At 46.5% G+C, this 14,101-nt stretch overlaps 1 protein-coding gene across 3 annotated transcripts in view; it reads right to left on the bottom strand.

Moving 5' to 3' along the window:
* bahcc1b (BAH domain and coiled-coil containing 1b) overlaps nt 1-14,101 on the bottom strand; it is a 54,160-nt gene that overhangs the window by 13,082 nt on the left and 26,977 nt on the right. For all 3 annotated transcript variants that reach the window (XM_063481477.1, XM_063481479.1, XM_063481478.1), the window contains 11 exons: nt 13,768-13,878; nt 11,436-13,442; nt 10,591-10,702; nt 9,831-10,024; nt 9,573-9,713; nt 8,457-8,629; nt 7,456-7,840; nt 5,631-6,551; nt 2,524-2,705; nt 1,075-1,211; nt 713-817 (listed from right to left, as the gene is read on the bottom strand). In XM_063481477.1, the coding sequence (XP_063337547.1) occupies nt 713-817; nt 1,075-1,211; nt 2,524-2,705; nt 5,631-6,551; nt 7,456-7,840; nt 8,457-8,629; nt 9,573-9,713; nt 9,831-10,024; nt 10,591-10,702; nt 11,436-13,442; nt 13,768-13,878 (4,468 nt within the window). The remainder of the gene's footprint in view (nt 1-712; nt 818-1,074; nt 1,212-2,523; nt 2,706-5,630; nt 6,552-7,455; nt 7,841-8,456; nt 8,630-9,572; nt 9,714-9,830; nt 10,025-10,590; nt 10,703-11,435; nt 13,443-13,767; nt 13,879-14,101) is intronic.

The raw sequence follows: 14,101 nt of genomic DNA, 5'->3' as shown, positions 1-14,101 counted from the left end.
AGGCTTTCATTGTCATTTTCATTAGCGCTTTCTAATCATGGTAACCGTGACAAACCTCGAGTTTCTCTAATCATTTTATCAAGGCGAGGGGTGCACATGCTAACAGAGGTGGGGCATCATGAGAAAACACATTTATCACTGCTGAATCCCGGCTGCTTGCACGCACTAGTGTGTGCGTGTGTCCATGAATGCGAGTCAGTGTGGAGGTTTGCATGTGTGAGGTGTTAAATAATGTGTGGTTGCGTGTTGCAGCTGGTGGGGGTGGCGTGGAGTCATTTATCACTGTAATAACTGTACATCAGAACTTTGTCCAGCTGTATTAATATATGCTGGAGGTTCGCATGGAATCAGGACATAATCAATACAAGTGATAAATATGATTAAAAGTGATTAATGGTGATTAATGAAGCCCTCATCTCCATTACCTTCTCTCATTAAAAATCACACCCAGCTTACAGCTCCCATCACATAACCCCCACTGTGTATGTGAGTGTGTGTGTCTGTGTGTGCATCAGTGTGTGTGTGTGAGCAGCTCCTTCCAGTGCCCAATCAAGCAAATCATCAGCTAGAGAGCATTCGAATCAATTCAGCTGAAGAAGAACTTCTTGAAAATCAACCATGCCTTTCACTAAAAACACAAACAGAAATCAGGATGAATGAGCTGGGCTTGCCAATCACACTGATTATACCGACGCAATATCAGAGGACTGACCTGAGTCTTTTGGAGCTCTCTGCAGCAGCTGGGCCGGGGGTGGACTTGCGCTTACGGGGGCGGCCGGGCCCCCGGCGAGCAGGGCTTCGAGATGTCTCCTCTTTCCTGCAGAGAGAGGAAGGAGGAGGAAGAGGAGGTGGAGTGGTACGGAGAGGGAGATTAAAGATGCAATCCGGACAGCGGGAGAAATCAGGAAGAAACTTGTATCGGCTACAGGTCAAACTGCATTAAATATGAGCACGCAGCAAGTCCTGATAAATCAGGAGGATGCAGCATGAAAGCAGAAGAGTGAATATTGGAATGCAGAATTCAGACTAGACAAAATAAGTGTGTGTGTGTGTGTGTGTGTTGTCTCTGCTCACTGGTGGTCGTGTTTCCTCTGTAGTTTGGCCAGTTCTCTCTGTTTTTCTTTGTAGCGGCGCTGTAGCTCAGCCAGCTGGACACGCATGGCCAGCTCCTCCCCTCCCATGGTCTCCATGGAGCCCTTCACTGGGCACACCTGACACACACACAAACACGGACACACACACAGGCACACACACACACACACAGAGCAGAGGAATTTAAATGCTGAACACCAACTTCAGCACAGCAGTCATTGGATATGTAGCCAGCTTGTGTTTGGCCAGCTTGTTGAGGACTTTCCTGTAACCAAACGCTCATACGTTTGTGTGAAGCAGTTAATTTTAGCAAATCAACAACTTCTGCTCTTACTGGCAGATTTCTAATAGGCTGATGTAGTTCCCTAGGCACTTTCTGTCGCAGATAACAAATATTAACATCAGTAAAATCAATCTGTAAACGTTAAAAAGGTTTCACCAAGTAGTTATCTAATAATCTGTAGGATAAATGTGCGCTTATTGAAGTCTTAAAATCAAACACCTGATAGCATTGGTGAAGCCGGATCTTGTTTTGAAGTTTTTTGAATTTAATAAGAAATGTAAAGCTCCACCACACAGGAAGCACTTGTGTCATCTTTACTTGAACATTACAAAAAAATATGAAAATGTTTTATTTTTAATTTCAACACAGATCAAACTAAAAGAGTTTTTTTCTAAAATTTATCCATCCATTTTATTTAATCACTAACACGTTTTGCTCAGTTATTCAGTGAACACACAGTTTACTGGTTTTAATCCACACTGCTTTTTGTTTCTTATGATAGATTATATTTATTGCACCCGTGTTTTAGTGTTCATTTGCTACACTACACAATGCATTAATTTTATAGTGCGATTTTCCAACATTTATCGTGTGATTCCACGGAATTTATGGTGTAATTTTATTGTATGGATCAGTGAATGTAAAACACTCATCGATTCCCACCAGTGCTTAAAAGTAGATATGGGGAAATAAGAGAATAAAAGGGAATTTCTTTTAGGAGAGTGTAAATGAATTATGCTGTAAACAATTTAATAAATACTGGGTACCTACATGGTGGAAAACTGGGGAAAAAAGAGCCAAATAAAACACATTAAGCCATGATGTACTACAAATGTGAGACATGTTAATTTTAAATGTTTTATGTTGAATTTACTGGCATGTTTGCTTTAATCTTATTAGTTAAACTCTTAGAAATTAGTCTGTTTCTCATTTGTATCCTTGATAATAACCAACAGGCTTTTTCCTTTTGATTTCTTAGTTGTTCAGTTCAGAAATTAGATTTTTTTTTTAATTGTTTTGGTTTTATTTACAACAAGTATAAAACAATTCATTTGTGTTCAAACTGTTCAGCACTCCAGTGAGCCACATTTTGAATCCTTACTGATTTACGTCCTCGTGCACAAACACAAAATACACCCGTGCCTCACCGGCTCGTGCCGAGGCGTCCAGCTGCACTTCCTGCGCAGGTTCACCCTTTTCCTGATTGGACACTGCTGGTCCACGGCACCATCCGCATCCACATCTACCCGTCCCCCTCCGACTTCCAGGGCACGGGCGGCCACCAGAGTCGCCAGACTGTGGAGGTCAAAGGTCGGCACGTCCTCCTCACCTGCGCGGAGACGGATTGTTTCGATTTAGATTGGTACATCACGCAGCGGCTGACACCTGGTTATAAAACACGCCGTGTGCTGAAGGGATTTATTTCTCGGGCGATGAAACGGCGTCTTGAAAAGTGGTGATATTTATGATATTAGCTGTGTAGTTTATTTGATGTATACTGGTGTTCATGCCTAATCGTACACACAGACACACACGCATGGGAGGGGGGGTTGTGGGGAACGATCTCTACATCTGTCACTGTCATTAACTCTGTCATTGTCACGGCAGCGGCAGATGAAACGGAATATTCATGAGACGGTCCACACACATTCACACACACACACACACATGCAAATAAAATACACTCATTTAGAATACACACAGGCACCCTACAGCATTTTCGCTGAGCTACGCAGACATGGGCAAACTGCGTGAGGCTATGTGAAGGAGAATTGGAGAGATGGTAAGAGAAGGAGGAGAAGAAGGACTGTGGGATGCAGTGAGGAAAAGGGAGGGAGGGATGGGGAGTAAAGGGGAGGAGAAGCAATAAGAGGCAAAGTGTTTATTGAGCTATCTATTTATTCTCCTACATCTCCTCATTATGGACATGGACAGAATCCAATTTCCCCTTAGAGAAGAAGACGAGGAGAGAAAAGAAGGAGATGAGGAAAGGAGAAGAGAGGCAGGTGAGGAGAGGTCTTCCTCATTCACTCACACTGTGTACTGGAGCCGCAAGGCCCATTCACTGACACCTGACATCATTAAGACCTGTGTGAGTGTGTGTGTGTGTGTGTGTGTGTGTGTGTGTGTGTGTGAGTGGAAGATGGAGACAGAAAAACACGGCAAATAGCGACGAAAGAAAGGAGGGCAGGAAGGATGGAGTCTTTGTCTGTGAAGAGAGAAATGAGAGCGTGCGTGAACAAACGGATGTGAGATTGACAGGTAACTCCTCGGAGAGCGACGGAGCAAGCGGGAAGGAGCTGAGAGATGCGGCTTTGTCCTGTCCCGGCTCACAGAGGTCAATGCCATCTCATCTGTCAGACCTCTGAGCCAATGGCATGCTCCGATTACCCTGACAGGATGACATCACTACTGACATCACCACACCTAGTTTAGTATCCTGGAGGATGGCCACAATCGATAGATACCTTCCGCCTACAGCGCACAGACACACATATGCACGCACGCACACACTCATCTTTGCACAGTAATAATACCATACCGTGTCTCTAACGGGGGTGAAGGGTGTAATAAGAGGCGGCACAGGGGATTTCAAGGGGAAAAACAAAAACAGTAGAGGAAAATTAAAAACCATTACAGCTGCTGTGGATCTAGTCATCATTAGAGACCATTAAGGAATTTATTGGTGTGAAATTTCAAAATAAAGGAAATGTGAAGGAATAAATTACACAAATACCTCCTCTGTCTACGTGTAAATAGAAGTAATGGCGATAATTCATGAAGAAGAGAAGGGGTGGGGGCACATCTCTTGATTCCTTAATCTGTAATTGTGATCTCCAGTGAACAGCTGAGATATCCTTCTGCATCAAGGAACGCCATAAACGCATCTGTCTGGGATCGGTTTCATCTCCCCCAACGCATTCACAGTGACAAAAACGCCATCAGCGGTATTAATAACATTCTCGGCGATGAGGTCAGAGCGGTGGAGGGGGGCTAAATAAATGTGTTGCAACTTGAAGAACGTTTTCCACGCCACAACAGGGCTTATTGATTTCACACCTATTACACATGCTAACCACGTGCATGCACATGTAAACAAATGCACAGTCGCGCTGTATCTCTGACACACACACATGCACAGACAGCAGCTGAGCGACTTATGATTTTTACACTTATTAATTCCGTCAACAAGGCTTGCAGAGGCAGGATTTACACACAAGATTACATTGGTTTAATAAAAAAAAAAAAAGAAAGAAAGAAAAAAGAAAAAGGAGACGTGGGTTGGGGGGGTAACAAAGAGGGAGGAGAGGCGAGAGGAGGCGCAGGCAGGGAGCAAGCAGCCTGGTGGAGAGACACGTAGACTCTGATGGAGGAGAGCAGGGATTCATCTGGGATTACTTAACAGCTTACACACACACACACACACACACACACACACACACAGCCGCGTGCACGCCACGTACAAATCGTACACACACACAGATGCTGGCATAAATAAAAACACTTTCTCTCAGAGGGACGAGAGGAAAATAGGAGCGCTTACAGGAGAAGTGTTTTAAAGGAAAGGGTCTAATTAGCAAAGCAAGACGCCAGAGCCTGGGGGACACACTGGGCAGAGTGTGTGTGTGTGTGTGTGTGTGTGTGTGTGTGTGTGTGTGTGTGTGTGTGTGTGCGCGCGTCCTGGCTCGTTTCTAAAGCTTAGCTTGTCCATCTCTGGGTCCCCTCGAAATGCACACATACTTTCACATGCACGCGCACACACTGGCATATACACATAAGCATCCTTCCCAGAGGGAAAAAATTTGGTCTATAGGCAAGAGCAGAGAAACAGAGCTGAGGAAGGAAGCAGGATAGTTAGTGGGAAATTTTTTGTGTCTGTGCATGTGTGTTGGTGTGTGTGACATGAGACACATCTGGATTGCACACATCTCCCAAAGCTCTCTCATGTGTTCACTGTAAGTGTGTGTGATTGTATAGCAAGAAGAAAAGCATGGTGACAGTTTTTTTCTTTTCTTTTTCCTTGATCTCAATTTCAAGGGCATTTTAGTCTTTTTTTAGGTCTTTTTTTACTATAAGAAGATAATGTAAGAAAGGCAGACCTAATTATTGGGGCTGTTTAGAACTATTTGGTTTCATTTCATAGGTTTCGAATTGGACCAATGTCTGTAGATGTGTAAGCAGATTAGACCACTTCTTGCCATAATGGCACAGACACACAGACAGACGATGCATTCTCACATGAATTTCTTATCACCTGCTTTGCTCGCTCTGCTCCTCTGCTGGATCTCAAGCTCGGCCAGTTCCCCCAGCATCTCCATGCCGTGGTTGGGTGAAGGACATGGGGCCTGGTCAACAGGTACAGGTGGGTACAAGGCATCTCTGGTGGCACACAGAGCTGCGGCGATTAGGAGCTCCAGGCTCCACATGTAGGCCCCTTGGAGCTGGGCTGCTGTACTTGCCGTTGGAGGGACAATCAGGTCGGCGGATGTGGTAGGAGCGGGAGAGCTACACGTTAATTCCACCAAGCCCTCACTTGGTTTTCTCCCATCCCCCTCATCATCCTCCTCATCCTCCACTACCTCTACATTCGCTCCTTCTTTGTGCCCATCCTCCCCTGCCTCGACTTTTCCAGGCTCTTCAGGCACAGAGACTGTACATTCTGTTGGTTCGGGATGAATTTTCTCTCCCTCATCCCCCTCGATGTCCTCTTTTCCATCCTCCCTATCATTCTCCTGCTCTTCGGGTAGCTGGGGCTCCTCCAGGCCAGCCTGCTGGCCCGGGCAACCCAGGGAGAGCTCTACTTTTAGGGTTTTGCCTGTGGCTGTGGCTGGGCAGGCTGGATCTGGGACTGGAGCTGGGAAAGGGCATGGCGGCAATCCAGAAATCTCACTTTGAGGCTGAGAGACCAAGCAGCCTTTTGTTTCCTGCTTCGCCTCCTCTGTAAGTGCACACTGGGATTCCACCACTTCACAGACCCTCTCATTGTCTTCTTTCCCCAGCTCTTCAACTTCAACAGTGAGAGGCTTGATGTGGCACTGGTGTGGGAGGGACTTAGTGTCAGGCTCTGCCGGCTCATCCTCCAACATAGGTTGCTCAGCCAGTCGAGCCTCTGGAGGCGAGGGCCCGGCCTTGTAACCCATGGTGATCGGAGGGTAAGTATAAACAGGTGGCAAGTCTGGTGGAGAAAAGGAGAGAGCGCACTGGTCAAATAGTTTCTTTGGCATTAAAGCCTGTATATCAGTCTGAAATAGGGGAAAACAAAATGTATTTATCTGCAACAAATAGAAAAATATTTGTAGTTTCTTGTTCTTTAAATTCATTGCAATTCCGTTCAGGTAGACAGGATGAAGCCAGTGATTACAGTTGGCATAATACATTAACAGCAAGGTGCTGAAAACACAGTGTGCCCACAGTGGTGTGTATTGTACAGCATGTGTGTGTGTGTGGGGGGGTGTAGAAGTGTAAGTATATAGATCTAGGTGGGATATTGATGACACCCTGCCGTTTTCCTGTGATTGCAGCGCCAGCCCTGTCACCCCTGCTCTCTTATTATTGATGATATCCCTCCGCCCCCCTGACAACGCAGCCAGATGAATGCGTATCCTTCCGCGTGTTCTTCTCAAGGACCCCTGAAGGATAAGGAGGCTCTATCTGAAGATTTCACTGACCTTCACTGACACACATATGCACACTGGCAGGTCACACACATACATGGACAGAGTGCCCATATGCTTTTCTCTGACCTTAATGGCTTGCCTGCCCGCTGTCCCTCTTTGGCTCGCAAAGAAAAAAAAGTGCACACATACACTCAAGGACACACTGAGTAAGGGACCAGCCATGCTTCAAACAATTTCTGCAAAATCAAAAGAATACCACACTTCAAAGCCCAGTGCTGCATTTCAGCAGCAGCGGCCTCCATCACTCTCCCTCTTTCTTTTTCTCTTATGCTCTATCTGTCTGTCTCTGTGTCCTGTTTCGCCATCTTTATGCTATCTGATGGTCCAGCCTGCTGGCACAGATTTTTCAGTTCAGACAGTGGATTCATTAACGAGCCTACAGGGGCTTCTGCACACACAAACCTGGCTCGAGGGATTGTGGGTAGTCCTGAGGTGGCTGTCCCTCTCCTCTGTCACTGCCCCTCTCCAGTCCTTTAGAGAGGTGTGAAGGAGCAGGGCTGAGGGCTGGGGACCGGGGAGCTGCTGCAGCAGGGCTCGGTGCAGGAGTCAGAGGATTTGGCGGGTGCGGAAGCGTGGATGGGGAGTGGTAGCAGGGTGACTGACGGCTAGTGGGGCACATTCCCGGAGATGGGGTGGATGTCTTGGGTGGAGGTGGGGTGTGAGAGAAGGGTTTGGCTGCATGGGAGGAGGCAGTGGACGTGGATGAAGAAGAAGAAGAGGGAGTCCTGGATGGTGGAGATTGATGAGTTGAATCTTCCAGGGTGATAGCGCTATCATCATGTTTTCTCTATGAGAGAAGAAACGGAGAACAAGCGATTGAGAATTAATCCTTACAATGTTTGGATGAATACATTTTAAATGTGTTACACGATGCTAATTTAACACTTTGATCTTCATGGCCAGTTACGACTGTATGACAGCAGGAAATGCAGTTGTATAAGACAAGCCAAATAGCACCTAAACACAAACATTAATTCTGAAAAAAAAGAAAAAAAACACGACAGAAAAGCAGCGGGGAAAAAACAACAAAAAAAAGAAGAACTGTAGAAATGACCACACCGTTTGATTGCCAAATGATCTGGCAAATGTGAAAGCGCAAAAGCAACACACCAATGTGTCTTTATCAGTAAAACCATTCTCCAACAAAAGAGGAAGTCATTGGCTTAAATAAATATTGCTGAGTGTGATTTTTGCATATGTTTTTCTTTCAGTGTTGAGAAGTCAGGATATCTGCACTGAGAGATCTTCAAACAATTGAGTAGTGGTCGCGTATTGTAGTCATAACAGCTGAAACGAGGAAGAAGTGCCATTGCGCAACTTCAGAGTATTTCCCAATTCTCATTTGTCCACAGTTTCACAATAATAACTCATTCTCATAGGTTTCTGGTTTATACTGGTCTTACTTGTCCTAAAGATTGGCGTTGGATATGCTCCATGGCTCGCTGCTGCTGCAGGGCGTACAGCTCCTGTTGCCGTAGAAAGGAGGGGCGGGAGTAAACTGGGTGATGCTGCAGGTGAGGAGGGGGGCCTCTGCCTCCATAAACAGGAGGCCACAGACCCGAGGGCTCCAGAACATCTAGAGTAGAAATTGTAAATGAGAGAAACGGCTGAGTATTTTCTTTTGATTTAAAGAAGAAAAAAACAATGTAAAAAGGATGAAGAAAGACTGATGGATGTTGTTGCAAGACTGAAAATAGACCATTTGTAGCCCAAATGAGCTGTGTTTTGGCCTCAGACACAATCACTGAATAGTGAATGCATGCTTCACAACCTATAATCACCACTTTTAACTCTTTCTATGCAGGTTTTCTTTACAGGGAAACACATATTTTCATCACATCCTCTCCCTTAGCACATATGAATGTGAATACACACATATGAGTATACATACACACACACATACACACATCCCTCCTTGGCTGCCTTGTCGCTGGGAACCTTTGTTCTGTGAGATTAGCCTGAGTGGGCTAATGTTTCCCAGGGGAAGGGTTCAGTGGATGCACTTCCCCTCTCCACAGGAACTCTCACGGAGCGAGGCAAGGGAGGCGGGAGATAATTAAATTTCACAGCCTGTTTGCAAAGCAGCGCTGACACACACACTCACCACACACACACAAAGACAAACACTTTTCTCTCTCCAGCAATGGCTGAGGTGCCCAATAAAACCCTTCACATTTTGTATTGTTTCAGACGTGAACACAACTTTAAGCACACACACATATACACACAGAAAGCACAAAGTCCAGTCCAAACACATCAGTGCTCCACCACAAGACAGATGAAACGCCAGTTAAAATGGTTTGCATAATGCCGGGCACACGCAGAGGGGGGGGCAGCAGAATAGCTGCTCCCATTAACGAAGCTATAAAACATGGTCCCACTGACAGAAGGACTTAGTTGAGCATTATATTATGATTAGCCAATGATACTAAAACTCTGGGAGAGAAATGGCAGAGGCTTTGATGATACAAATGAAAAGGGGGAGGAGGAGTATGTGTGTATGAGGATGCTTAGCGTACCAAGGTGATGATGAGGCCCTGGTTCTGTTGGAAGAACCATTAGTGGGGAGTTAGGGTCTTGGGTAAGCGACCCCAAGACAGGCTGCAGAGTGCTGGGAAGACCTGCAGGAAACCCTGGAGTCATTCCCACATGACTCAGACCTATAATGTAAAAATATAGCAACTTGGAATTGCAACAAAAAATAAAGAAATAACTTTATGCCGTCTATTGGAGGGCATCAAAACAAGTTGAAGGTATAAAGTTAGATCTCTACTCACTGTATGAATGCCCCATCCAGAGGGATGGACTTCCTGTTCTCTGCATCCAGTGGTGGTGAGCTGGGTGAGCATGTGCAGCGGGATCAGCCCCCAACTGGCTCGCTCCTCCGGGGACCAAGAGGTGAGAGGTCAGATCCCCGTGGCAGCTGCTGGAAGGGTGGATCCTGGCGAACTCCATGCAATCCTTGTTTTCCCTGTCGTGGCAGTAGGCGGTATGAACTTTGTCATTATCTTGATTATCCCTCTTATTGTCACCATCATCACTGTCATTATGATCATTATCTTCATCCTTGTCATCTTCATTACCACTACCACCATTATAATCATCGAGAAAAAGGAAATGTGACGGCAACAGGAACAGCCATCACCTTGTGCCTGGTCTATGAGTTCTCATTATATGTTTTCTTCCCTTGATATGACTACATAATAAGAGCCCGATACTTCAGAGACATCCATATTAGTCCCCGTAACATTAATGCACCACATCTCATCTTAGGTAGAAAGAGAGAGAAGAGAAGTGAGAGAGAGCGAGAGAGTGAGGGTGTACAGAAATACCACATCAAAGGGTGAGAAGAGTAAATGGAGTGAGGGGATGAGAGAGAAGAGATGCGCAGCTTCAGACTGGAAGAGAGAAGCCGAGAATAAAAGAACTACAGCTTATCAGATAAGAGCAAAAATGAACAGATGCTAGTGTGTGAACGTGTGTGTACGTGTTTGTGTGTGCATGCGTGTGTGTGTGTTAATATGTGTTTAAGAGTACCTGATGATCATTTCTCTGTCTCTGTCCAGGTGATGAAGACTGATATGATCCTCACTGATCCTCTTCCTCTCCTCAGCCTCCCGACCAAGAGAATACACAGGGCGTGACACCCCTGAATTACACAAATACAGCACGAGAAACATATAACTTATCGGCACTTTCATGTACAATCAAATGATGTAAACAATTTCCAACCAGGTATAGGAAATAAATGCACAGCAAAAGACCGTACATGGTCTACATAGATTACATGGAATTTGCTAACTTTTAATGTATCCCATATATTCTATGTCAAAATATACCTTAAAGCAGCGGTCCCCAGCCTTTTTTGAGCCACGGACTGGTTTATGTCCGACAATAATTTCACGGACCGGCCTTTAAGGTGTCGTGGATAAATACAACAAAATAAAACCATTACTGGTACCAAAAAAAAAGAATATTTATTCATAACACATGGGAAAAGACCTAGGGAAACCGAGTTAACGCTAAAAACTGAAAAAAATCCTGAAAACCATCAATTTCACACCCGAGCCTCAACTCTCGCGGCCCGGTACCAAACGACTCATGGACCAGTACCGGTCCGTGGCCCGGGGATTGGGGACTGCTGCCTGAAAGGGCAATGGCTGCCTTTTGTGCCTTTTGTAATAAATTTCTTCTTGAACGTGCTAAATGATAAGTAGTGTGGAAGGTTTTTGGAGTCATTCTAAAGATATCAGATGTCAAAGTGAATCAAGAACACCATCAGCTGTTCTTGTGTGTTTAATTGTTGATATTCTCCATTAATGTAGCCTCATGTTGAAATTTTGCTTTGATTTTCAGTGCACAGAGCACAAATGATGTCTGACCTTTCATGCTGTGCAGTACCCTGCCTTGCCTGCTGTGGCCAGGGGTGCTGTCTGGGGAACGATGGGGGGGCCTGGCTACTGCGACTGCAATACCCACTGGAGGCTGTCGAACTTCCCCCTCTCCTGCTTCCCCTGCCTCCTTTCCACCTCTGTCACTTTTCTGCCCCTCGTTAGCGGAGCTTCGGCGAGGAGGGAGTGACTGTTTGGGAGGGTCCTGCTGGGAGGTGCTGCTTTTAGCTCCTCCTCTGTCTCCCTTCTCTGATCTGTCTCCACCCTGCTCTAGGCAGCCTAGACCTCCAAAGGGGCTCCTCTGTGGCAGAAGCAAAGGCTGCTGGGAGCTGTAGTTCATTAGGTTCTTCATGGCACTGCCTTCACTGTCGGCAGATGAGGAGGACAGAGGTGGAGGCAGTTGCGAATGTGGCTGGTTGGGATCATTGTGTGGAGCTTTGTTGCTCAGCCCTTTTACTTCATCTTTACCAACCGAACCTTTTCTCTGGTCCTCTTGATGGTCCCCTCGTGCCCCCCATGAAAGTGCTGTCTGAGTTCCGTCTTTCCCCCTGTCTTCTGCACATGCTCCGTGGCTACTGTGCTGCTGGTGCCTTATCCTTGCAACCTTTTGTCCCTCCCTTGAAGGTGTTGCTCCCGGTCCAATCTTCCCATCAGAAACTGAGTGGGAACAGTCCCCCAAGGGAGATTTGCTAGCATCGGGGCAATTCTTTGATAAGCCCTGTTCACCTGACTTTTTCTCCTGGGCATTTGCCGGGAGCGAGGGTCGGTAAACGTCGTCCACAACCTCGACATCTCTGAAGGACGAAGATGTTTCAAGGCTGCAAGACCGCAGTTCTGGCTGAGAATTCACGTTGGAGCCTTGTTTGTGGAAGTGTTGCGTCTGCATACTCCAGTCAGGAGGTTTGTCAGCCTTGCCGTATCCCAGCTGCTGCTGGTGTTGCTGCGATTTGTCCTTCTTCTGGCAGCTACTAAGTTGACTAAGGTGATGAGAGAGACTTTCATGAGATCCTTCTCCACTTTTATCATCTGCCTTTCTCCCGCCTCCTCCTGCTCCACGACAGTCTGGAGCGCCTAGGTCCCCCAATGGCCCCACTGAGGGCACATAAGTCGGGCCAATGACCTTTGCCTCCCTGCCAGATCCTCCAGGTGTGGATACTGGATCTTTGGAGGGCGTAAGTGTGAGGGGAGCGGGAGAGCAGTAAAACTCAGGATGAGGATGATGATGGGCATGGTGTAACCACCCTCCCGCAACCGTGGATCCCATATGCAAAGCATGAGGAGGTGGTGGCGGCGGAGGAGGGGGAGGCATAGAGTAGGAAGCCACTGAGTGGGGAGTTGGAGGTGCCAAGATTGCTGTCGCTGCAGCCGTCCCCCGTCTCATACATTCAGATGAGGAAGTCGAGGATTCGCTGATCCTCATCTCCCCATTTATAGGTCCATCTTTTGAGCACCTTCTGCTGCCTCCAGATGGAGGTCTACCCGCACCACCAACGCAGCTACTTAGTGCTCCCGCCTTTCCTCGAGAGCCAGCCTCTGCCCCCGAGCCAACGGACAATTTGCAGGCACTCATATGTTTCACTCCCTGACTGCCCGAGTCACTGTCTCTGTACTCTTTATGCCGCTCTGCAGCGTGTCTGTGGTCTTCCTCCCTTCCCTGGAGGTTGAGGTGAGGAAGAAGGGCGGGGTGGGGGAAAGCTTGTTGGTGGTGGCCAGACGGAGTGGTAGCAGGGCTCATTTGATGAAGATGGTGATGACTAAGTTTGTCTTTGCTCTCCTGGTGCCTCTCCTTGCTGCTCGATCGCTCCTTTTCCTTTGACACAGACAAAATGCTTTTCTCGCCAATATCCTTGGTGCTCTTGCCACCAACTCCCCCGCTGTCTGTCTCCCGGCTACAAGAGCCAAGTGGGTGTCCTGGAGCGGTCCTGGACAACGGAGGAAGGCTGTGGCTGGTGGAGAGAAGAGGTGGCTGAGGAGGAAGGCCTCTCAGGTAGAAGTGATCTAAAAGGACAAGATATAGAGGATAAAATAGATCTTTAGGGTTGAAGATTTATAGGACTCTACATGTATTTAAACGTAAATTTTACTAAAATAACAATTTTAAAAAAATGTGTTCCTACAATGACTTCTGCATAAAAGAGACAAGAAACCGCCATGTTGAATAACTGGACTCTGAGTGTCTAGGTGTTCTTATTCCTGTGGTGATGCTGATTAAGCATTTTAGGGATGCCCTGTATATAAAAAGCTATTTTTTTCATGAACACACACACACACACACACACACACACACACACACACACACACACACACACACACACACACCTACCTTTTTGAGTTTCATAGAAGCGGTGCTGTCCATAGAGGCTGTTGCTATGGTGATCCAGGGGACTCATGGGGAGAAAAGGAGACGCTAGACTTCCTGAATAGCTGGGGTACCCTGTCAGTGGGAGGCAGAGCACGAAAGAATTGATGTTTCTTTGCAGCGTTGACATTCAGCAGCCCTCTAAACAAACAGTTTATCTCTACAATCTATCATGGAACGGGGCCATTTTGGAAAATACAGGAAAAAAAAAAAAACATGTCCGGTTAGTGCTACTTTCACCATAAATGCACTTTCGCACAAACATGCCAGATGAGTTGACATTATTTACAGTGGACAA

The sequence above is a fragment of the Pelmatolapia mariae genome, linkage group LG8 (genome assembly GCF_036321145.2).
Source record: "Pelmatolapia mariae isolate MD_Pm_ZW linkage group LG8, Pm_UMD_F_2, whole genome shotgun sequence".
In the NCBI taxonomy this organism is placed as follows: Eukaryota; Metazoa; Chordata; class Actinopteri; order Cichliformes; family Cichlidae; genus Pelmatolapia; species Pelmatolapia mariae.
This window is presented reverse-complemented; position numbering and strand designations above follow the sequence as displayed.